At 40.9% G+C, this 22,397-nt stretch overlaps 1 protein-coding gene across 3 annotated transcripts in view; it reads left to right on the top strand.

Annotated features, from left to right (window-relative positions):
* CLTC (clathrin heavy chain) overlaps positions 1-21,724 on the top strand; it is a 33,945-nt gene extending 12,221 nt beyond the window's left edge. For 2 of the 3 annotated variants that reach the window (XM_075168451.1, XM_075168450.1), the window contains exons 4-32: positions 77-238; positions 1,026-1,139; positions 1,543-1,716; positions 2,594-2,791; positions 3,463-3,663; positions 4,254-4,406; positions 4,707-4,829; positions 5,079-5,216; positions 5,343-5,507; positions 5,628-5,808; positions 6,407-6,570; positions 8,308-8,433; positions 9,010-9,152; positions 9,563-9,797; positions 10,141-10,263; positions 10,360-10,505; positions 10,672-10,855; positions 11,198-11,390; positions 11,840-11,997; positions 12,209-12,373; positions 12,467-12,574; positions 12,701-12,868; positions 13,040-13,189; positions 13,466-13,597; positions 13,766-13,876; positions 14,621-14,791; positions 15,076-15,297; positions 19,392-19,467; positions 20,716-21,724. In XM_075168451.1, the coding sequence (XP_075024552.1) occupies positions 77-238; positions 1,026-1,139; positions 1,543-1,716; positions 2,594-2,791; positions 3,463-3,663; positions 4,254-4,406; positions 4,707-4,829; positions 5,079-5,216; positions 5,343-5,507; positions 5,628-5,808; positions 6,407-6,570; positions 8,308-8,433; positions 9,010-9,152; positions 9,563-9,797; positions 10,141-10,263; positions 10,360-10,505; positions 10,672-10,855; positions 11,198-11,390; positions 11,840-11,997; positions 12,209-12,373; positions 12,467-12,574; positions 12,701-12,868; positions 13,040-13,189; positions 13,466-13,597; positions 13,766-13,876; positions 14,621-14,791; positions 15,076-15,297; positions 19,392-19,467; positions 20,716-20,840 (4,509 nt within the window). In that variant the 3' untranslated portion in view covers positions 20,841-21,724. Of the gene's footprint in view, positions 1-76; positions 239-1,025; positions 1,140-1,542; positions 1,717-2,593; positions 2,792-3,462; positions 3,664-4,253; positions 4,407-4,706; positions 4,830-5,078; positions 5,217-5,342; positions 5,508-5,627; positions 5,809-6,406; positions 6,571-8,307; positions 8,434-9,009; positions 9,153-9,562; positions 9,798-10,140; positions 10,264-10,359; positions 10,506-10,671; positions 10,856-11,197; positions 11,391-11,839; positions 11,998-12,208; positions 12,374-12,466; positions 12,575-12,700; positions 12,869-13,039; positions 13,190-13,465; positions 13,598-13,765; positions 13,877-14,620; positions 14,792-14,884; positions 14,988-15,075; positions 15,298-19,391; positions 19,468-20,715 lie in introns of those variants that run through there. The other variant, XM_075168452.1, reaches the window with a different exon arrangement.
* The last annotated feature ends 673 nt before the right edge of the window (positions 21,725-22,397 follow it).

Below are 22,397 nucleotides of genomic sequence, written 5' to 3'. Positions count from 1 at the left end.
TTTTTACGAACACTAACTTAAATGAAATTACTGGCCAAGTGCCTGTTATTCCTGACTCTTGTTCTGTCTTGTCTAGCAAAATCGTGTTGTGGGAGCAATGCAGCTATATTCTGTAGATAGAAAAGTGTCACAACCAATTGAGGGACATGCGGCTAGCTTTGCGCAGTTCAAGATGGAAGGAAATGCTGAAGAATCCACTCTTTTTTGTTTTGCTGTAAGAGGGCAAGCTGGGGGTAAGGTAAGACTTGGTTCTAAATATGCTGTAATCTTTAGTGACTCACCCTGGTTATCTGCTTCCAGGAAAACAAGTGGTTTAATGCACAAAATTGCCTTTGGGAAAAAGTGAAGGACTGTGTCAGTCTGGATGCTATATATCTAATGTATGTGAAAACTGGTGCATATAGAGCTTCACAGCAGGGACTACCTGATGTAGCAGGAGTGTTTCGAGTCATGAAGTGAGGTGGCGTGTCATGACCAGCCTAATTAGCTGCTTGAAACGTGTGACTCTTGGCTTCACAGGCTAAGCCTAGAGAAAAGCTGTTGTAATCTTTCTTTGATGCTGATCACCAGTATCAGACTTAACTTATTTCCAAATTATTGGATGAAAAAAATTAAACACTAGTGTTACAAGGCTAACTAGTGGTCTAATTATGTGATATACTTTGACAGCTAAAGCAAGGCAAAACCAAAGCTAGATTCAGAGAAACATCTTCGGAACTGTCTCTGTAGAACGTTAACCAAGTTGCAAGAGTGTATATAAAGTGACCTAAGTGAATCCTTAAACTTCTAAATAGCTAGGGGTAACTAAAGACCATGCTTAACTGTTTCCGTCATCTATGGTCCATGAATACAGTATGCTACACCTTTAGCCAGTGAAAATATTTAGGAAGACTGACTTAGTTTATCTTTGGATAAGCTTGGGATTAAGGCTCAGCAGCAAAAGAATTGCCATATCTTCGTTGTTGAATCTATTGTTACATAAATTAAATACAAGAGCTAACAGACTGATCTTCTCTATTGCACAGTTGCATATCATCGAAGTTGGCACACCACCTACTGGGAATCAGCCATTTCCAAAGAAAGCAGTGGATGTCTTCTTTCCTCCTGAAGCACAAAACGACTTTCCTGTTGCCATGCAGGTATGACAGCTGCAAACAAGGGCACAAGAACAAGTATGTAGCTTCTCTTGGTGGATGTGACGCTAACAGGGCACTGGAAGCCAGGCGGTCGATATATTGACCTAAGGCTTGGCACTAAACTGGTGTCATTTCTGCTCCTACTTCAGTAGTGTTAAAGTAAAGGTGGAGACTGAAGCAGCACTCAAAGGCAGCATGTTCTTATTTATGGAAGAAATACCCATGTATATTGAACTGTCTTTCAAGCTCTGGAAACATCATTCTACCCTGATAGTGCTCAAGTATTAAGTAAAAATATAACAGCGCTTCTAGTTGTCCTGAAATAGCACAGCTATCTGCTGATTCTTAAAAGCGCTTACTCGTTTTGTCCAATACCAAATTTGATTAATCTATTCCTGTTTTGCAGATCAGTGACAAGCACGATGTGGTGTTTCTCATAACAAAATATGGCTATATCCACTTGTATGACCTGGAAACTGGCACCTGTATCTACATGAACAGAATCAGTGGGGAGACCATATTTGTTACTGCACAGCATGAAGCAACAGCTGGAATTATTGGAGTAAACAGAAAGGGACAAGTAAGGGAGCTTGGCCTGGAAACCACTTGTTTAGCTAATCCCACTGGCCCTTAGTGATACACTGTTGTGTTCATATCAATGTCTAAAAGTTTCCAGAAATTAACATGACAGAATAATGGAATGAGGAATATGGTAGTATCGGATAGCTGACCAGGAGTGCAGCTTGTCCGACTTCTAGTTTCTTCTACAACTCAGGTTCTGGTTGCGTAATTTTGGGGGTTTTGTAATGGCAGTCAGTGGATCTAAACACTGTGCTACTGTTGAGAATGGAACTAGAACGTACCTCTCTTTTGGGGGGCAGATTGTATCCTCTTGCGGAGCACATGCTAATGGAAGTCTTAAATATGTTAACTTTGAGCTCTGTTCAGAATGTCTGATGCCTGACAGTGTTCTGAGCCCCAAAGAAAATTTGTTACTGTATCTCCATACACATCTAACTTAACTAGTTTAAACCAGTCCACTAACATTGTACAGCTATGCCTTTAGACTGAATTGATTTCAAATGTTGTTGCTTGTTGAGCAACATGGGTAATACAGAGCAGAAGACTTGTTCCCAGTTTATCCTCTAGGTTTGGTTACTTAAGATACTGAGTACAGGTTATAGAAAGATAGTACTTATATCCCTGTTTTTCTGACCTCTGTAAGTACCTCAGTTTAAACTGATTGTTAATCATCTGCCTTGATGCAGTAAGTGGATGGTAGAGGTTCTTTCTAACCGGAGGTCTGTTTCTTAAATAAAATGGCAAGACTCTGCAGTTATCAAGGGAGGAAAAAACTTTCCATGTATGCCATAGCTTTCCTTTTAGAGGTTAGCTTAGCCCTTGGCTCACTTCTTACGTTCGGACTAACTGGAAATTTTCCTTGATTATTTATTCAGGTGCTCTCAGTGTGTGTGGAAGAAGAGAATATTATTCCCTATATCACAAATGTGCTGCAGAATCCTGACCTAGCTTTACGAATGGCTGTCCGCAACAACCTGGCAGGTGCTGAGGAACTCTTTGCCAGAAAATTCAATGCACTGTTTGCACAAGGGAACTATTCAGAAGCAGCAAAAGTGGCAGCTAATGCCCCAAAGGTAATAGACTGATATTCAGAACAGCACTGAACTCTATTGGCTTAAGTTTCTTGCTTCAGGAAAGCTCACTGAATTTCATAAGTGGCAAGACCAGAATCTTGTTACTGCTCTTGTCCTAATGTGGTACTTAACATACCTGTGAAGAACCTGTACATAATGTGCTGAGAGTACTGATTGTATGCTGGAAGATCTTAAAGCTTGTATGAAGCCCACAGAGGGGGAGAGGAATAAATGATGAAGTAATAGCTATGAGGCTTAATGTTTCTGGTACTTACCTTTACTTCTCCAATGATTAAAGAAGTCTCTATGAAAAGACAGCCTCTAGCTGAGGCTGCGCCTGGAAACCGGATAAAAAGGACAGGCTAAGAGACTAAATTCAGATGAGAGGAACTTGCTTGCAAGGACAAGGGTGTCTTAATTCTGTAGGGCAGTCGTCTGAACTTAAATCTGCATTGCTACTGAAGCAAGTCTAATAGGCTACTATTGCACATCTTCTGTCAAAACATCTCAAAGACAATGTCTGAGCTGATACTCATGCTGCTGCTGACATTCTGGGCTGGCAAAACATAATGTCGCTGTAGCAAGCATTTCTAACTTCAGCTTTCTGGAGAAACTCTTGCCAAGCCACAATAGCAGAAGAGAAAACTGAAGTGCATCTCTATTTCTGGCAGGGAATCCTGCGTACTCCAGACACCATACGCCGGTTCCAGAGTGTTCCAGCTCAGCCGGGACAGACTTCCCCTTTACTCCAGTACTTTGGCATTCTGCTTGACCAAGGGCAGCTGAATAAGTACGAGTCACTGGAACTCTGCAGACCAGTGCTTCAGCAGGGACGCAAACAGCTTTTGGAAAAATGGTTAAAAGAAGATAAGGTACATTTGGGGTGGGCACCTTTAGAGCCCTGGAGGGGGAAGGAGGTAACTGCTTGACAGGCCCCCCGAAAACTCAAGTGGGCAACTTATCAATGCACTAGTGTGATCAAATAGTTGAGCAATAGGTGTTCACTCTACCTCTAAGTATGACCCATGTTGCTGTAAGAGAATTGATCAAATACTCCAAGAGCTTCACTCATTCTACTTAAAATTACAACAGGGTGAACTTAGTATGGAAAGCTGCTGAGCTGCTGCTGTTCTTTCCCAAACCACTTCAGGCTTCTTTAGATACTAACTTGCATATAGTTAGAGCTGTGGTTAAATTTCTGTAATTAGCTGAAGAAACATGCTGATACAATGTATCACCTAATTCTCTTTAGCTCTATAAATTTGTTTCTGACTCCTGCAGAACAGCATGAGAACAGAGCCCGCTAGATCACTGCTGAAAGAGTCAGATAATGCTATCAAGCTGGGCCTTATATATTTTTTTTAAGAAAAGTCCAAAAGGAAGACAAATGAGGAAGAAGGTAATAATGCATTTCGCCATGGCACGGTCAGGGTGAACTGACTGTATTTATATCTTTAAACAGCTGGAGTGCTCAGAGGAGCTGGGAGACCTTGTGAAATCTGTAGATCCTACGCTAGCACTTAGTGTCTATCTGAGAGCCAACGTTCCAAACAAAGTCATCCAGTGTTTTGCTGAAACAGGACAAGTCCAGAAGATTGTTTTGTATGCTAAGAAGGTGAGAGGAAATTAAATTGCCATATCTGTCCTGTATTTAAGAATGACTAGCGTATGTTGCAAAGTAGGAATTGTGGGGGAATCTGAGAGCCTGTGTAGTACCTACTTTGGCCTAAGGTTTTGTTATGAATAATTATGCTAGACTTCATACATGTATGCTTTTGTACTTCCCTATGTACCCTCTTCGAAATGAGGAAATCCTGACTGGGTTGTGTAAGCTACTGACAGTAGCTTTTACTGAGCTCTGTATTTAACGAAGTGTGTGCTCTTGCTGAGTTATTACTTTTCATTATCTCTTCAGGTTGGATATACTCCAGACTGGATTTTTTTGCTGAGGAATGTAATGAGAATCAGCCCTGATCAAGGACAGCAGTTTGCACAAATGCTTGTTCAAGATGAAGAGCCTCTTGCAGACATAACACAAGTAAATAATTTTATTGCTATGAAATGTTAACTTCAAGGCCTTAAATTGGTAAGAGGAGCCATACTCTTACTATCAGAGAAAGATTTACTTTACCAGGACAATGCTGTTTCTTGCCTAGTTTTAAGAACGCTAAATGACAGCGTAGTGCAGTGCCCAGAATAAACAGTTTAGCTTTGGAAGCTGCACTTGATGTTACTTTGTTTAAATATACTTCCAGTTTCTAATCAAAAACCTAAATTTTTTTTGCAGATTGTGGATGTCTTTATGGAATATAATTTAATTCAGCAATGTACAGCCTTCTTGCTGGATGCACTGAAGAATAATCGTCCTTCAGAAGGTCCCTTGCAAACACGTTTACTTGAGATGAACCTCATGCACGCACCTCAGGTATGCTTTCAGAGTTATGTTGGATCAGGCTTGTCTGTAGCTAGACTAGCCGCTACACTGTGGTCCATATTAAATGCTAGTGATTGTGTTTAGAAACTAAATGGAACTTTTCAATATTCCTTCTAGGTTGCAGATGCTATCCTGGGAAACCAAATGTTTACTCATTATGACCGTGCTCACATAGCTCAGCTGTGTGAGAAAGCTGGCTTGCTACAGAGAGCGCTTGAACACTTCACAGACTTGTATGACATAAAGCGTGCGGTAGTTCACACTCATCTTCTCAATCCTGAGGTATGAGATCAAATATCCTGAATCTAGCAAAAGCTAGGCAATCAATAATTGCTTTCAACATTTGACTTCAGAGTGTGGAGTGTTCTACTTGGGTCTAAAATGGCTTATGTGTCTTTGCAGTGGTTAGTGAATTATTTTGGTTCCTTATCGGTAGAAGACTCTCTGGAGTGTCTGCGTGCTATGTTGTCTGCTAACATTCGTCAGAACCTGCAGATCTGTGTCCAGGTAGCTTCAAAATACCATGAACAGCTGTCAACACAGTCACTTATTGAGCTGTTTGAGTCTTTCAAGAGCTTTGAAGGTAAGTTCATGCTCTCACCTTAACAAAAGGAGCAAGTTTCTTGCATAGGCAGCCTCTGTGTGTTTCTCCGAAAAACACATGAATCTTTCTTGAGTAAGTGACTTGGCAGTCACTCGTCTGAAGTAGTTGAGTATTATATGGCATCAGCTTTAAGTGGACTTTAGCTGTGGGTCGTGGCAAGCAGCTTTTGCACTGTGTGCTTGTTTTAGTGAAAGGTGTGATAGTAGCTTTTGGGCACAGCTTTTCGTTTTCTAAACTCTTCCTTGCCTCCTGTCGAGGGGGTCTATGGAAGGCATGCTGGATGTTTTAACAAAGCTGACCTATGGCAATTGATGATACATCAGTATTTATCAAAGTTGCATGTAATACACTAGTCTGTGTAATATATGGGGAACAACAACAGGCTCAACTCAGCTAGGAAAATCTGGTCTTCATAAAACAATTACATTGCTTGAATCTTTTTTCGGTTCTTTGTAAACTTCTGCAGTAGTCAGATTAAAATTTTCATATATTTGTAACTTGGAAGGCTTGCTTAAAAGCTAATACTGATCCAACTCAAGTGCTTTAGCAGAATAACATGTTGACTGTTTCCCTCAAGGTTTGTTTTATTTCCTGGGCTCTATTGTAAACTTCAGCCAGGATCCAGATGTGCACTTCAAGTATATTCAAGCTGCATGCAAGACAGGACAAATTAAAGAAGTGGAAAGAATCTGCAGGGAAAGTAACTGCTATGATCCAGAACGTGTTAAAAACTTCCTCAAGGTAATGTTTGGGTAGCATTGGGCTGTCTTGGCCTGTTTGGGGTTCTGATAAAACATGGTGTGTGTCACCAGTGAAATGAGGCAGCTCTGTGAAAATACAGATGAGCCTTAATCTTTGCACTTAAGGATCCACCTGTCCTTTTAAACCAGAGGTATCTAGCATGTTGGCGGTACCTCCTAATAGAGCCTGACCCTGGAACAATATCTAAAAAATGGAGAATCTGTCAGGTCAGTTCCTCGCTGCTCTTAGTAAGATTAACCTGGCTTGATCTCTTGAACTGCAATAATAGCACCAGCTCATCTAGAACTTGTTACAGATGTCTGCTATTAAGTAGGAAACGGGTAACTTGAAGGTTGAGAACAGCCATAATGCCAAATGAGTTCATAACTTAATGCTTATTTACAGTGTAATCAGCTTCAACTGAGCAACTACAGAAACAACAAATGAATAGTGTAAATTAATTCCAAAAATGCTTTCAGAGTTCAAGGTTGATCTATCCCACTCATCTTACTCGTACACACTTACTGAAGCTTCAGCCAGGTGAACTGCGGTTTAGCTCTGCTAGAATATGCCACTCTGTAAATAAATACATGCTAACTGACTGTTATAGCTGGGATCAGAGCATTGCTGAAACATTTCTGAAAAGTGGAAAAAGATGGTGCGCTCCAAGTTCAGATTCTGTAGCCTGTTGTTAGTGCTGAGCTTATTGACAAATGTAACACTGCTAGAAATATCTGAGAAACAGCGTGGGAGGGGAAAACTTTATCTGGGAACATTTCCTGCCTTCATGTTTGTCGGTTACATAGCATAGTCTTAGATTTTGCTGATCATATCTGAGGATGGCAAAACTCTTCAAATGAGAATTCTATAAAAATAACCTGGTGTCACCGAGGTGTAAGGTATGTAAATTGATCAAGCCACCTAAGATAAGTTATCAAGCTGTCAAATTCCTGATGAAAGCTGTTGTTTTTTGTGCTGTTCCATGTCTGGAATGTGCAGGATATGTACCAGGTAAATCTCCCAGTACAGGCCTCCCTGTGTAAAGTCCTTAAGTGTAGTTTATATGTAGGATTATATTCTGGGATGTGCATGTTCGAGTAAGTGATCTGAAATATGCATCCGGAATACTGTCTGCCACATAGACTGAGCTTCTGTACTGTAACCTTTGTAATCTTATGCTGAAAGTTGGAATGCTTTTAGATAACTAATCTGATTAGCAATTTAAATAGTACTGCTACTAGCTTGATTCTTACTGTTCTCTAAATCCATAGGTAGAAGGTATCACAAGACATATGGCACTTGAAGTCAATTCTGTATATAAGTTTTACATTATGATCCACAACTTAATCTGATCCACAACTTAATCTAGTCTTGGTTAAATTCCTTTTGAAATCCCAGAGTGCTAATCCTGCACACCAAACACCAGTGGCAACTAAAAATGCTATCTATAGCTTAGGCTTGTAATAGTTGTACTGTGTTGTAAGATTTCGTAGACTCTGCCATGCAAAGGAGCAGGGTTAAACTTCAGAAAGCTTCTTGCTGTAGGCTCTGAAGTGGGTGTGAGTACTCCTACTTTCTACATATTGCAAACAATTAGCTGAACAATAAGCTGTCATTATTTGGTTGACTGTTGAATTTTGGCTTTCCAAATTCAGCTGCTTTAACAGTTTAAGTGACTGTCTTTGTCTGCTTAAGCCTGAGAACAAAACCAAATTACTGAAGCTCTTCTCTTTATAGGAAGCTAAACTCACTGACCAGTTGCCACTGATCATTGTATGTGATCGCTTTGACTTTGTCCACGACCTGGTGCTGTACTTGTATAGAAATAATCTCCAAAAATATATTGAGATTTATGTACAGAAGGTAAGTTACAATTTGTCACTTGGCTTTAATGAGTCAAACTGATCAATCTTTCTAGTATTATATGCAGCTATAGGCATTATGTTTGCAAGTGTTCTGCAAAGAACCTCATATTTGATACTGACATTTAAGTACCTAATAGTGCCCTTGGGAAGTTAGCCCTTAGGTGATTCAGATCTCTTATTTATTCTTCACTCAAGCTGAGCAGTAACCCCTGCTAATGTGCCTCTTGAAGGAGGAAGACTTGGTAGAATAACTTTGGAGTTCTTAGGGTAATTTTAACTTCCAGCATTTTAGAGGGGGGAAGTTCTCCTTTATACGTCCTGCAGGGACAAATTGGCTTGCTCAGGAGCTCTTCCTATGGGGACTGAGCATTAGTGAGCCGCTTCACTGTGGTGTGAACCCCTACTGACTGAAGAATTGACTTTCAAACTTCTCTAGAACCTCAGGAAGCTGGGGTAAAGGCAGGAACATGAGGTCTATCTTAACAAGCAGCCTTCATGTGTACTTCTAGGGATAAGTATTGACTTGCCTATACTGCATGACAACACACTGACTTCTTTAAATGATCCTATTTAGGTGAATCCAAGCCGTCTGCCTGTTGTTATTGGGGGACTGCTTGATGTGGATTGCTCTGAAGATGTGATAAAGAACCTTATCCTTGTGGTGAGAGGTCAATTTTCGACTGATGAACTTGTTGCAGAGGTTGAGAAAAGAAACAGGTATTAAACTTCTACAAGTCTCTTAACCATTACCAGCCTGGCAGTGTTATACTGCTCATTCATCAATGCATGTCCTCATTACGTAGCCAAAGCTGGTACTGACATAGCAAGAAGCTGCCATTGGGTGAGCAAGCAGCAAAAGTCTGCTTTACTTCTTGGCTGATGTGGGGATCTCCCTTAAGCAGCCTCCAGATAATGAGAGTCTTTGGCATGTGATATTCTTTATAGTGTCAGAAAGCTATACCGTTATAATAATGAACCAGAATGCAGGTCAAAATGGAGTACTGTAACTCTGTTTTAGTTACTGACTCTATCCTACACTGAAGCTGACTTCTTTAGTGAAGAAACTGTGCAAGTGGATACTTGCTTATTCACTCAACGTCTCTAATGTGAAAACCGCTTACTTCTAGGCTGAAACTGCTTCTGCCCTGGCTGGAAGCAAGAATTCACGAGGGTTGTGAGGAGCCTGCCACTCACAATGCACTGGCCAAAATATACATTGATAGCAACAACAACCCAGAAAGATTCCTGCGTGAGAATCCTTATTATGATAGTCGCGTGGTTGGCAAGTACTGTGAGAAGAGGGACCCTCACCTGGCCTGTGTGGCTTATGAGCGTGGACAGTGCGATTTGGAACTTATTAATGTATGTATGCCAAGGCAGCTGACTCATGGGTTAAGTTCTAAGTATCATGGGATAAGTATTCAGGTTTATGACTGACAGAAAACATTTATTTCCTAAAAAGTATTAAACTAGGAACTGCTCATTTCTAATAGAATAGGTAGTTATTTAATCTTCCTCTGTAACTTAATGAGAAATGGGAGACTCCCCTGGACATCCTAGAATGGGAGGCTAATGGAAGTATCAAAGCCTGAGATTTCTAGCCTGCATCTCAGGCAGGCTTATTTGATGTTGCAATACAATTAGCTCATCCGTTGTAGGCTCAATAGCTGTGAGTTCACTCTGCATAAACTTTGCCTTTCACTAGGTGTGCAATGAGAACTCCCTCTTCAAAAGTCTTTCCCGCTACTTAGTTCGCCGTAAAGACCCTGAACTGTGGGCCAGCGTACTACTGGAAAGCAACCCTTACAGAAGACCGCTCATTGACCAGGTATAACTAACAAAACATTAAAAGCCTTTACTGTTCTAATTTGACTTGCTAGTACCTGACTTAACTGATTTGTCAACGGCTTGACTCTGCCTACAGGTTGTACAGACTGCGCTGTCAGAGACACAGGACCCTGAGGAAGTCTCTGTTACTGTGAAGGCCTTCATGACTGCAGATCTTCCTAATGAGCTTATTGAACTGCTGGAGAAAATAGTTCTTGATAACTCTGTGTTCAGTGAGCACAGGTGTGTAAAGACAAAACTAAGTCACAGGAAACTTGAAAGTATACCTGGTGCAGGTGTTAAATTGCTGTAATGTGGAACAGCAAATAAACGAATACCTTCTCCAGAGGGGAGGGTGAATTTCTTGATCGTTACTTGATATGTACTAATATTTTCTTTTTCTATTTAGGAATCTGCAGAACCTTCTCATTCTTACAGCTATTAAGGCTGATCGCACCCGTGTCATGGAATACATCAATCGCCTGGATAACTACGATGCTCCAGACATAGCCAATATAGCTATCAGCAACGAGCTTTTTGAGGAGGCATTTGCTATCTTCAGGAAGTTTGATGTCAACACATCAGCTGTACAGGTATCTTAAAATCTCAGTCTGTAATAACTCCTTGTGACATGTGCATTGTCACACAAGGACTTTGCTGTTAACTTGCGACTTTGGTACTTAACACCAATTAGCAAAGTGACCAAAGCTGCTCAGTGTCTTGTCTTACAAAGTAGAACAAACATTGTGTATCGAACCCTCTAGTAAGTGAAATTTTGTAAGCATAACATTACTGATGCTGCGTGGGTTATATAGAGTAGCCCCTATTTTAAAAGCAACTATGGATCCATTGAAGAACTAACATAACACACAGCTCAGTGTCTTGTAAAACTGACCTTTATAGATAGTGGCTGATTATGGTAACCCTTTCTTTAGGTATTAATAGAGCACATTGGAAACCTGGATCGTGCGTATGAATTTGCTGAACGCTGCAATGAGCCTGCTGTATGGAGTCAGCTGGCTAAAGCACAGCTTCAGAAAGGGATGGTAAAGGAAGCAATTGACTCATATATTAAAGCAGATGATCCTTCCTCGTACATGGAAGTTGTTCAAGCTGCCAATGCCAGTGGTATGATTAAGTTTTATTTAAGTCTTTGCTGTTGATATTCAGCTCTTTTGTGTGGTCTGTGCTCAGACGGTTCCGCCAAACCTGTATCTTGATGCAAGTAGAGTAATCTGGTCCTTCAAAGACTGCCCTAAATGAGAATGGGAAAAGATAGTGTATTTTCCATTTGCAGATAATCAGTGGTCTTATAACTACCTTTAGCTAGCTGGAGACTTCTGTCAGAGCAGTTGCTATTAAGGAGGTCTTTGCATGAAGTTAAATACCAGGATTTACTTAATTAGCCCCATTGTAAGGTGACTTTACTCTAATGTAGTATGTGCAGTATGAAGGCTAGTCTTGATTGTTGGGGAATAACTGTAGAAATACTTTTGTCAAACTAGATTGAGCTTGTATAGCTTAAGCACAAGCGTCCTCAATGGTGGGAAGTAAGCATTCTGAACTCTGTTTCATAGGAAACTGGGAAGAACTGGTGAAGTATCTCCAAATGGCACGCAAGAAGGCCCGGGAGTCATATGTGGAAACGGAATTAATCTTTGCTCTTGCTAAAACAAATCGTCTAGCAGAGCTAGAGGAGTTTATCAATGGACCCAACAATGCACATATCCAGCAAGTGAGTGAGACTGAGTTTTAGTTTTGCTGAATCACAGCAGCAGGCTCCTTAGGCCTTGCTAACCAGAGGCGTGTTGGGACTTTTTTGGATATGGAGATAGATCTTGGACTTTAAAGGCATTTCCATTTTGATAATGGCTTGAACGCTACACACTTTATGTAAGCCCTTGGCTGAAAAGCTGCAAGAATAACCTGGTTATGCTCTCCTGTAGGTTGGCGATCGCTGTTATGATGAAAAGATGTATGAAGCAGCTAAGCTGTTGTATAACAATGTGTCCAACTTCGGCCGTTTAGCCTCGACTTTAGTTCACCTAGGTGAATACCAGGCAGCTGTAGATGGTGCTCGGAAAGCAAACAGTACTCGCACGTGGAAAGAGGTAAACTTACTGATTGAGTAAGTCAAGGGACTTCAAAGCTGTAGCGTCTTCAGAAGCTTTGATTATAAGCAATAATGCAATTGTCAATTCCAGGTCTGCTTCGCCTGTGTGGATGGAAAAGAGTTCCGCCTGGCCCAGATGTGTGGACTCCATATTGTAGTGCATGCAGATGAGTTGGAAGAGCTAATTAACTATTACCAGGTAATTAAGCTGACTCTTGTTGTACAGTCAAAGTCTAAATTCTTTCATGGCAACTCTGTCTAAAGCTGGAAGTTTAGAATCAGGTTGGTTCCTAATGTGAAACATCAAACTGTCTGTATCTCTTAGGATCGTGGCTACTTCGAAGAGCTGATAACTATGTTGGAAGCAGCACTTGGACTTGAGCGAGCACACATGGGGATGTTTACAGAGCTAGCAATTCTCTACTCCAAATTCAAGCCACAGAAGATGAGGGAGCACTTGGAGCTGTTCTGGTCCAGAGTCAACATCCCCAAGGTGAAAGTTTGAGGCCTTAAATTTAACTTAAAACGCATCTGTCGGGATTGTCTGTACCCTAGCTTTTGCGATAGCAGCTCTTGAGATTATTAATAGCACTAAAACCTGAGTACTGATGGACGCTGATAGCAATATGTATTAACTGGAATTTCTAATGTGCCTTTTGCTTAGGTTCTGAGAGCTGCAGAACAAGCCCATCTCTGGGCTGAACTGGTGTTCTTGTATGATAAGTATGAAGAATATGATAATGCCATAATCACAATGATGAATCACCCAACAGATGCTTGGAAAGAAGGCCAGTTCAAAGATATCATCACTAAGGTATTATTTTCCTAGTGAAAGGAGGGAAACTTCTTGCGATGTGCACTTCAGATCTCTTCCTTCACTAGTAGCCTGGTTAAAATTCAGGGTTCTTGATATTGCCACATAATTTCAAAGCAAGTCAACTACAGTAACTAAAGAGATTTCTAGAGACAAGAATGAGTCTTGGGTGGGTGGCTCAGTTGTACTGGAATATCTAAGGCTATGTCTGTCTGTCACTTGGATTCCTCTACAATCAGGCTTCTGTTCTGAATGTGCATCCTTACTCATCTCTAGGTGGCCAATGTGGAGCTGTATTACAAGGCAGTTCAATTCTATTTGGAATTTAAACCTCTGTTGCTCAATGATCTGCTGATGGTGTTGTCCCCTCGGCTTGACCACACTCGTGCTGTCACCTTCTTCACAAAGGTAATTTTCCTACTGTCCAGATCAAAGAAAAAGTTGCAACTGGAAAAGCATTTAGCTGTAGTAGCATTTTTAAAATGCTTAGCTACTTCACTGCCTCACAGGCAAGATGGTAGGGGACCTCTACAAAATGTTATCTTGACTTAAATTTATCTACCTGATTCCTTGAAGGTTAAACAGCTACCACTGGTTAAGCCTTACTTGCGCTCTGTTCAAAATCACAACAACAAATCGGTGAACGAGTCTCTGAACAACCTCTTCATTATTGAAGAAGACTACCAGGTATGTCTTGTCTTGAAATGGTAGTGTCTGGAACAGGTATCGACTTGCACGTTGTATATGCTTCATAATAGAAGCATCTATTCCTGAATTTCGAAGTTCTATTCAAGCTGGCTTCTGTGTCAGTATTAACCTCATATTCTGGGTGTGCCTTTAATGTCTAGAAACACAGGTTTCTCTCTCGTTTTCAGTAGATTTTACCTGCCTGCTGTTAACTTGCATTCCTTAAGTATATGTTCTTTGCCACTTCAAACTGAACTAGTGGTGACTAGCCAAAGATTAAGTGGAGAACTTAGTGGCTTTGTGGGAGCTTTTTGAGTCATTCTTACTAGGAACAGACTGGCTACTTTGTTAGGAGTGTGACAGATCAGCTTTTATTTAAGGCAAGCGGTGGGTGCTGAGGAAAGAACTCGCAGAAAGGGCAAACAATTATGATGTCTAGCTGTTCTACTGTTTTCAGCTTTCTGGTATTCAGAGGCTCCTAATGTCAGCAGTCGCTACTGAAAAATACTAACTGGAATACTCTAAACTACATGTGTGTCAAACACCAGCTTCTCAAAAACTCTAAACTACATGTGTGTCAAACACCAGCTTCTCAAAAAAAAAAGATATCTCTGCAGATCTGGCTAAAATACTTTATCCTCCTAGAAGTAGGAATACAGAACTAAGATGTATGGAAAATGTTTGCATCTTTGTGGATGCGGTTGTACCTTTGAGCTGCGCATAACTTTTTTCTACTTAACTCAGGCTCTTAGGACTTCTATAGATGCTTATGACAACTTTGACAACATTTCTCTTGCTCAACGTTTGGAGAAACATGAACTAATAGAGTTCCGAAGAATTGCTGCGTATCTCTTCAAAGGAAACAATCGCTGGAAACAGAGTGTAGAACTCTGTAAGAAAGACAGACTGTATAAGGTAAGACCGCTACACAGGTCTGGTTTAGCGTACTTGGCTTGTTTGGAGACCCGGGATTTTCTAGTAAAGCTGCATCTTTTTGAATGCCACTAGGTGGTGCCTGTTGCTAATCTGGCAAATCTTGCTTCGGAGTGGCAGTAGATGGACAGATTTCTTGGAAACAAGTCATAGAATGCCTCCTCTCTGCTAATGTCAGTAATAGATTGCAGCTTAGTTAAATACCACATCCATGTCAGTGATTGTACTATGGCACCTGAGGCTAAACAGACCCTCTCCTGTTGTAGGATGCAATGCAGTATGCTTCAGAATCCAAAGATACTGAGTTGGCAGAAGAGTTGTTGCAGTGGTTCTTGCAGGAGAACAAGAGAGAATGCTTTGGTGCGTGTCTCTTCACCTGCTATGATCTCCTGAGGCCAGATGTTGTCTTGGAAACAGCGTGGAGGCACAACATCATGGACTTTGCCATGCCATACTTTATTCAGGTCATGAAGGAATACTTGACCAAGGTAAGAGCAGGTGCTTCTCCAACACTGAAAGCTTGTTAGTCACTGTGGTGTATGCCTGGAGACTGTCTGCTTGCTACTAACATTGATATGGGCTTTGTCAAATGTCTGTCTGTCCATGTCCACACTTATTTTTCAGTCCATCTGGGGAGAGACTTCGCCCTCTAAGAGACTGAAACACTTGCAGACTCCACCCTATCCACCAATTACAGAACCTGCATCAGTAGTATTTGCCTGACAGTGGGCAGTGTCTTAAAGTAGTTCCAGGATTCAAGCTTTTCATGTGCCGTGTCAGTCTGGAATCCCAGCTAGGATCAAGCTCTAACTAAATTCTAGACTGTATACTAAAAAAGCTTTATAGCTACATCTCGAGTTAACTTGGTCTGCTGTGCATTTAACCTAAAATGTGGCTCTGATGCTTAATGGCACTAACTATAACTTTTGTTTGAAGTGACTTAGGATGGGGAAAGTACTTGGTAGTGCTCTGACAGACTTGAACCAGAGTTGAGTTAAATACCAACTGTTGCTAGCAAGATTTGCCCAGCTGAAGCTTTTAGAGTATCTTCCAGTGAAATGGTGTAAATTCTTTAATCATTAAGACTCCTCTGCGAGATGTAAAAGCTTAACTCAATGCTCGAGTCAATGAAGACTAGAGTGCCTGTTTGTCTAGAAGATTTGCCTGGCTGTTACTGCTAAAGGCAGGACTACTCTGTAGTCCTATAGCAATTTGCTATCCTTAAATGCTGTTATTTTGGGGGAGGTGGGGAGCTACCTAAGCAATAGCATTGCTTGTCAGATATGCCTGATGTACTAAGCTAATACTAGGCCTCTCTTGAGAGTAGTAATCTTGGAGTAGGATTCTTAAAGATTAAAATTTCATGATCTGCTAAAGGATTAGGATATAACTAATGTAGTGTAGCTAATGAAATCAATGCAGAAAGATCTAACAACACGCAGAGCTGCCTTTCTAAAGCAGATACTTCTGGTGTATCTTTGTTTTTACTCACCTGTACCTTAATTATTTCTTCCCTGACGCTTTTGTTTCTACCTTTTATATGCTAAATATGGAATTTGATTTTTCTAAGCTGCACCTTCTGAATTCCTTTGCAGGTTGATGCAATAAAGGAAAAGGTGAAAGTTGATTCTTGTTTTCCATCTTTAAGTCTGGAGGACTAAGTCTAAGGATTCTGCATGAGTTTTTTTCTTTCCTACGTTTACTACACTGCTGCTACTGCTTTTCCCCCAAACAAAATATCACTAAAGCATATGCAAATTGTTTAACTCTACAAGTAGCTAGCGCTGTCGGACGAAAGTAGATTCATTTGCTACTAATAAGCTAATAGATCCTCAGGAAGGGCGTACAGGTGATCAGTTGGATCACAGTCAACGTGGTATTGAAAGGATACACAAGCGCTACTGTTTGACAGCCAATCTGACTGGAAAGAACCTCCTACAATAAAAAATATTTAAGTCTTGGACCACTGTCTCTGAACCATAAATCAACATGGCATTTGCTAGCGTAAGGACTGTGATCCAGTTTCTGATCTCTTGACTATTACTAATGCGTGCTGACAGTAGGCAGAACAGATACTAGCTGCTTCAGAAGAGACTCCTCCTCATTCAGGTGTCCAGTTCTTATGGTGCTAGTCTAATCCACATGGTGCTCTAGTTCGCATAGCAGCTTAAAACTTCAGCTATTAGACGAAGTCTGTGGTTCTCTTCCCTGTAGTAAATTTCTTGTAGTTGTGCAAAAAAGACTGCCTTCCAAGCTCTTCAGCTTCACTAAACTTCTCTTGCTACCTCATTTAAAAAAAAAAAAAAAGAAAAAAGGTAATGCTTATTGCTCTTTCGAGGCTACTCTGAGGCCTGCCTTTTGCTATGCAGTTTTGCCCTTCTGAAGGGCAATCTCTAAGGTTTCTGTCCATCTGCTTCTGTGCAAATACCAGTCCGATTCTCCTTAGACCAGAGGTCGGCCCTAGTGTGAGTTTTCCATTAATGTGGTGGAGCAAAGGGCGAACAAACTGACAAATGGCTTGAAGATGGACTAAATGCAAACTGCTTCTTGGTGACAAGATGTCTGTAATTACACCACTGGAACTCAAGGCTAACCTGACTAAAATGCGTAGTGTAAGGTCCTTCAGCAGCTAGTAAGTGAGGCAGTAAGAAAGCGTGTGTGTGAAAAAAGGTAATTGAACTGCAGTGTTTGCATAAACTACGCATGTGTAGCAGTCATTGCAATTACATCCCACTATTCCTTAAGCTACAAGGCATTGCTGTGGGCTGCGTGTGGTTTTTTGGGGGGAGCCTGTATGGCAGTCATCTTCAGACCTCACTCTTGCTTCAGTACTTTTGCCTCTTTTTCATGCACACATAACACAGTAACATTGAATGCATGTTACTTTTCCTCTGCAGCTTATTGCAGTCCTTGTGGAAAAGCCTTTAAAACAATCTTGCTACAAGCGTGTAGGGTACTGAACCTGGTGATGCTCAAGCAATTGGTGTAAGAACCATCCTGCAGGCTGGTTTCAAACTTGCACTTGTTACTGTAAATATTTGTTTAGCTCTGAGGGGAGGCATCAAAAATGCATTAAATGTCCTGGGCTGGAGGCTTTCCAAATGTGCGTAAGCCAAATGCCTCTGCTTGGTAGCAAACTCTGCACATTCTCCTTGGATTTGAATCTCTAAACTTGTGCTTCTGTGTTCAGTGTGTTGCTATTTGAGTTAAAAACAGTGCGGTTCTCAGCACAGTGTCTGGAAATGAGTCTTGAAGCGTTGGCATACGCTCCTGTGCACTTTGACAGCAGCAAGCCGGATACTGGTGTGACACAACAAAAAGGCTTGCCGTAAAAGCCCAGTCAATGAATGAACTCGTAAAGCGCAGGACTTATGCCACTTCCTGGATTTATGCCTCTAATTGAGGTTACAAATTAACAGGTTTATGGAACACATGTTGTAATTCACAACTAAATGGAAGAAAGCAGTTAGAGCTGCCTGCAAATATTTGCTAACGTAGCACAGTTAAGCTGAAAACTGTTCAACTCATGGATGTTGTTATAGCTGTGAGTAAGAAATGCCGACCCTGTGTAAGTACAGGAAACCTGTCTTCAAACTCCTTTATTAAGGACACTGAAATGAAAGACTAATCTGGTTTGTGAGTTGTCTTACTGTCTTAAAAAGTAATTGGCATGATTGTCTCTGACTTTATTCTAAATCTTATCTCCCAGGTAAAATATCAATACCTAATTTTTGTGGTTTTAGTTTCAGGGCCTGCCTTAGACTGTAGTAATGCCGAGTTTCCTTGGATCTGTTTTAGGAACGAGCAACATTTCACTACAGAACAAGTTTCTTCTCTTGCCTTTCTGTAGGGGTGGGCTAACAGCACAATTGTACTTGCTGTGCAGCAGAGTGAAGCTGGCTAGTCTTGTCTTGTTACTGTGTGTTAAGCTCGAACAAGTTGAGTATTTGTGGGTTTAGGCTGACTGCCACACAGTTCTAGAGTGGAAAAAAGCAAGTCTTATACACATGCATTCTCTGCATTTGAACTTAAATTGCATGAGTGAATGGGTTTGGAAAGTGAAATCTTGAGGCTCAAGTGACATGTCGGATGCTATTGCAGTCTGCTGTATACAAATACCAACTTCAGATTACTTTGCCTCAGTGTTATATTCAGGGAAACTTCTCCAGGTCTGGGCATTATCTTAGCAATTGCTCCAGTGCCAAAGGTCTCCAGCTGACATTGTGCTAAAATCTGAGTTTGTGTCCTAAGGCTGTTGGTTTGAAATAGTTGGAGCAACACTGACTGATGAGCTTACTGACGTCAAAGTAGCTCTAGTCCAGTATGGGACCTTTCATACAAAGCTTCAGCCTGGAGTGAGCTTTCAAAGAAGTTCCACAAATCCCTCAATTAGGGGTTTCTTTCAGGAAACAGACAATCTTGACTGCACCAGTACCAACATTGCTACTTGAATTGATCTTAACTTGTAAATGGTCTCCTTTTCTTGATGGGTGTTAACATACCACTAAGGCTTTTCCACTTCTCTGCCATGAATAAGTACCTCTTTTAGAGGAGTTTTTTTAATTGTTGGTCTCAATTCCAGGTGGATAAACTGGATGCATCAGAGTCTTTGAGAAAGGAAGAGGAGCAAGCTACAGAAACACAACCTATTGTTTATGGTAATGCTTTAGTTCATGTGTTGTCAGTAACACATTTCACTTTTAGAACAACACTTCTCTAGTCATGGTTTTTCCCGAGGAAGTCCTTGGAAATGGAAATGCTCTTTGTGTGAAATCAAGTCTTAAAGCAGTGTGTTCCAAAATACTAGATAAAGTACCACTCTAATGCTGCTGCTGCTAAGATTGGATATGGGCTGCAGGATTTAGGATTGTCCTAGCTCATTAAGGATATGCTTTCTAAAGAAAAGGAGTGTAGAGGCTGTACTATTCCAGACTTCCAGCAAGTGCATTATCTGGATCTTGCTCAACAAGCTTTACTTCTATCTTGGGTATTTCCTTTGTATCCAGGTTATTCCACTAATTCTAGTAAGAGTTACAAATATAAATTTCATCCAGTGATAAAGGAGCCTCCAGTGTAGAGGTGACATCTCTAGTCACCACACTCTGAAGCAGTACAATAATTGTGGAATATTAGCCATAAAGCCACTGGGTGTGATGTTTCAAGATCTAGCTCTGAGTACTAACATGAGAAGTAATCTGATCTACACTGTCTCCAGAGCAAAAAATCTTCTAACAGTTGTCTTTATGCATGCTTAATATTCTTAATATGTTTGAATTGCTAGTCTGGAAATGTGTCCTGGCCTAATATGCTATTACAGCTGCAAACTATTGGGCTGTCTTATTAAATTGTTATCATAAGTAGCTGAAAGTCAGACACTTAATCAAAGATGTAATTCTCCAGAATGAACTGTTCCATTGTAGTAAATGTGGTGTATGAGAATGTTTTAGAAGGTGTTTCTGTACTTTAGGACTGCAGGGGTAAAGCCTTCGCATCAGGCTCACCGTAGCATAGGACTCTGGCCTTAAATGAAGCAGAGTTCCTAAGGCAATTGGAGCAGGAAATGCTGTTCAAAAGCCAAACTGATTCTGGAAGGCAAACTCGGTGCTGAAGGAATAGGAAGCTGTTCCCTTCTCTCTCCTCGTCAGATTTCTAAGAACTTAAACTACTTGCCCCAGATTTCAAGAATGTGTCAGTGTCTCCATACTTCATAGTGTAGTATTTTTGGCCATATACTCTGTCATCCTGAGGTTTTGTGGGAAAATAGCCATTCTAGCTGCTGAGGACCCTAAAGCAGGTCAATAGGGACTTATTGTTAAACGTACAAATGTCTGTAGGGAAGTTGCAGGAATTCTGCTGACTGAACTCTCGGTACCGAGGAATAAAGATGAAACTGTTCTGTCTTCCAGGTCAGCCACAGCTAATGTTGACAGCAGGACCCAGTGTCGCAGTTCCTCCACAAGCACCTTTTGGCTATGGCTACACTGCACCTCCATACGGGCAACCGCAGCCTGGCTTTGGGTACAGCATGTAAGATGCAGCACAAGTCAGTTTGGAGCTAGCGTATTTTCTTACTGAAACTCCACCGTCCCTCCCCGCTTTAACTCATAACAGGGAAAAGCAAGAGTTCTGCCTCGTGTTCTTGTAACCTTTATTTCATGAAGGACTGTTTTTTCTAGCGCAAACTATTTGAATCACTTACGTTAAATCTTTTTCACATTCCATGTCATTTAGACTTTACTTTAAAAGGGGAATAGTTTAAACAACTTTGTTCAAGTGGGCTTTTGCAGGACTGCTTATTACCATTAAGTCTATTGTGAAGATTCTGATTTGCACTCTATAGTGTTAAACTCTAATATTGAATCTTAAGTTCATTGTATGTGAGCAGCTTACAGTACGTACTGTCTATTCTAAATGCATTTAAGTCTCACTGTATATTCGGAGAAAGCTAAAGCGAAGATACTTGTATTTGACCTTGCAAGACTGCTGACAAGAGACAACACTAATCAGCATATCCTACCCTGGTTGGATTGCATAGCTCTAAAAGAATTTAAAATGCGTACAGACAACCTTGCCTGACTTAAAATGAGTAAAAGTTTTTTCCTTAACCTATGCAGGTTTTTCCAGTTATGCATATAGAAAATGCTAGTGTCTTTTTGCTCACTCCATATGTAACAGATGACCTTATGTTGTGCTGTATCCTGTGCTTTTGTGGGACATTCCATTCAGGAACAGAGCACCATGATTCCAATCTGTGTATTTACTAACCCTGCCCTGAGGTTTGTGTATGTTGGATATTGTGGTGTTTTAGATCACTGTTTTGAGTGTACAGAAGAGAGAATTCAAGCATATTGCTGTTCAGTTTTGTTTGTGCAATTTGAAATTACTCAATTTAAAAATAAATTACTGGACTGTGGACATGCTGCATAGTGGTAGCCTTCACTTTACTGTCTTCAAAAAGGACCTTTGAACTCGAACCAAGTATTACAGTGCTAGTAGTGTGGGGCATGCAAGTGTGTACATTCAAGGGTATGAGGGGCCATTAGGAGAGCACCAATGGAGACCCGTTAGTGGTGTCTTGCACTGAGGGGGCGATACAAGAAAATATGTAATGCTTTTTCTATAGAAAGATTATGCCAGAGAGAAGAAAATAGCACTTTTCAAGAGTTGGCTGCATTGTGGTCAACGACAGCATATTTGACTAGATGATACATTAGGATTTAGTAGGGTGTGTCAGTTAAATTGAGATCATGTTCTAGGTATGTAAGTTGCCTTAAATATATTTAGCTTCAAATAAAATTGACTTAAATGTTTCTCTATGAATACTGTCATATTTGAGTGTAATGAGTGTTACAGCACTGGCCGTATTTGCGATAGCTGTAGAAGCGTCTGTCTCTTAACCAGGAGCTGTCCTCAGGGTTCCAGCTGTGAGGCTGAATAACCTTCCTCCTTGCTCCTGCGGACTCCACAGCTGTCCTGTGTCATCCTGGCAGCCGAGCACTGCAGCAGTTCCAGGTGTGATGGTGGGTGTTGGCCTCTGGGGGGGCTGTAGGTGGCTGTGGGTCTTTGTTCAAGAGTCTGCAGTGAGTAG

Source organism: Calonectris borealis, chromosome 19 (genome assembly GCF_964195595.1).
Source record: "Calonectris borealis chromosome 19, bCalBor7.hap1.2, whole genome shotgun sequence".
In the NCBI taxonomy this organism is placed as follows: domain Eukaryota; kingdom Metazoa; phylum Chordata; class Aves; order Procellariiformes; family Procellariidae; genus Calonectris; species Calonectris borealis.
The sequence above is the reverse complement of the archived record's forward strand: the minus strand, read 5'-3'. Positions and strand labels throughout refer to the sequence as shown.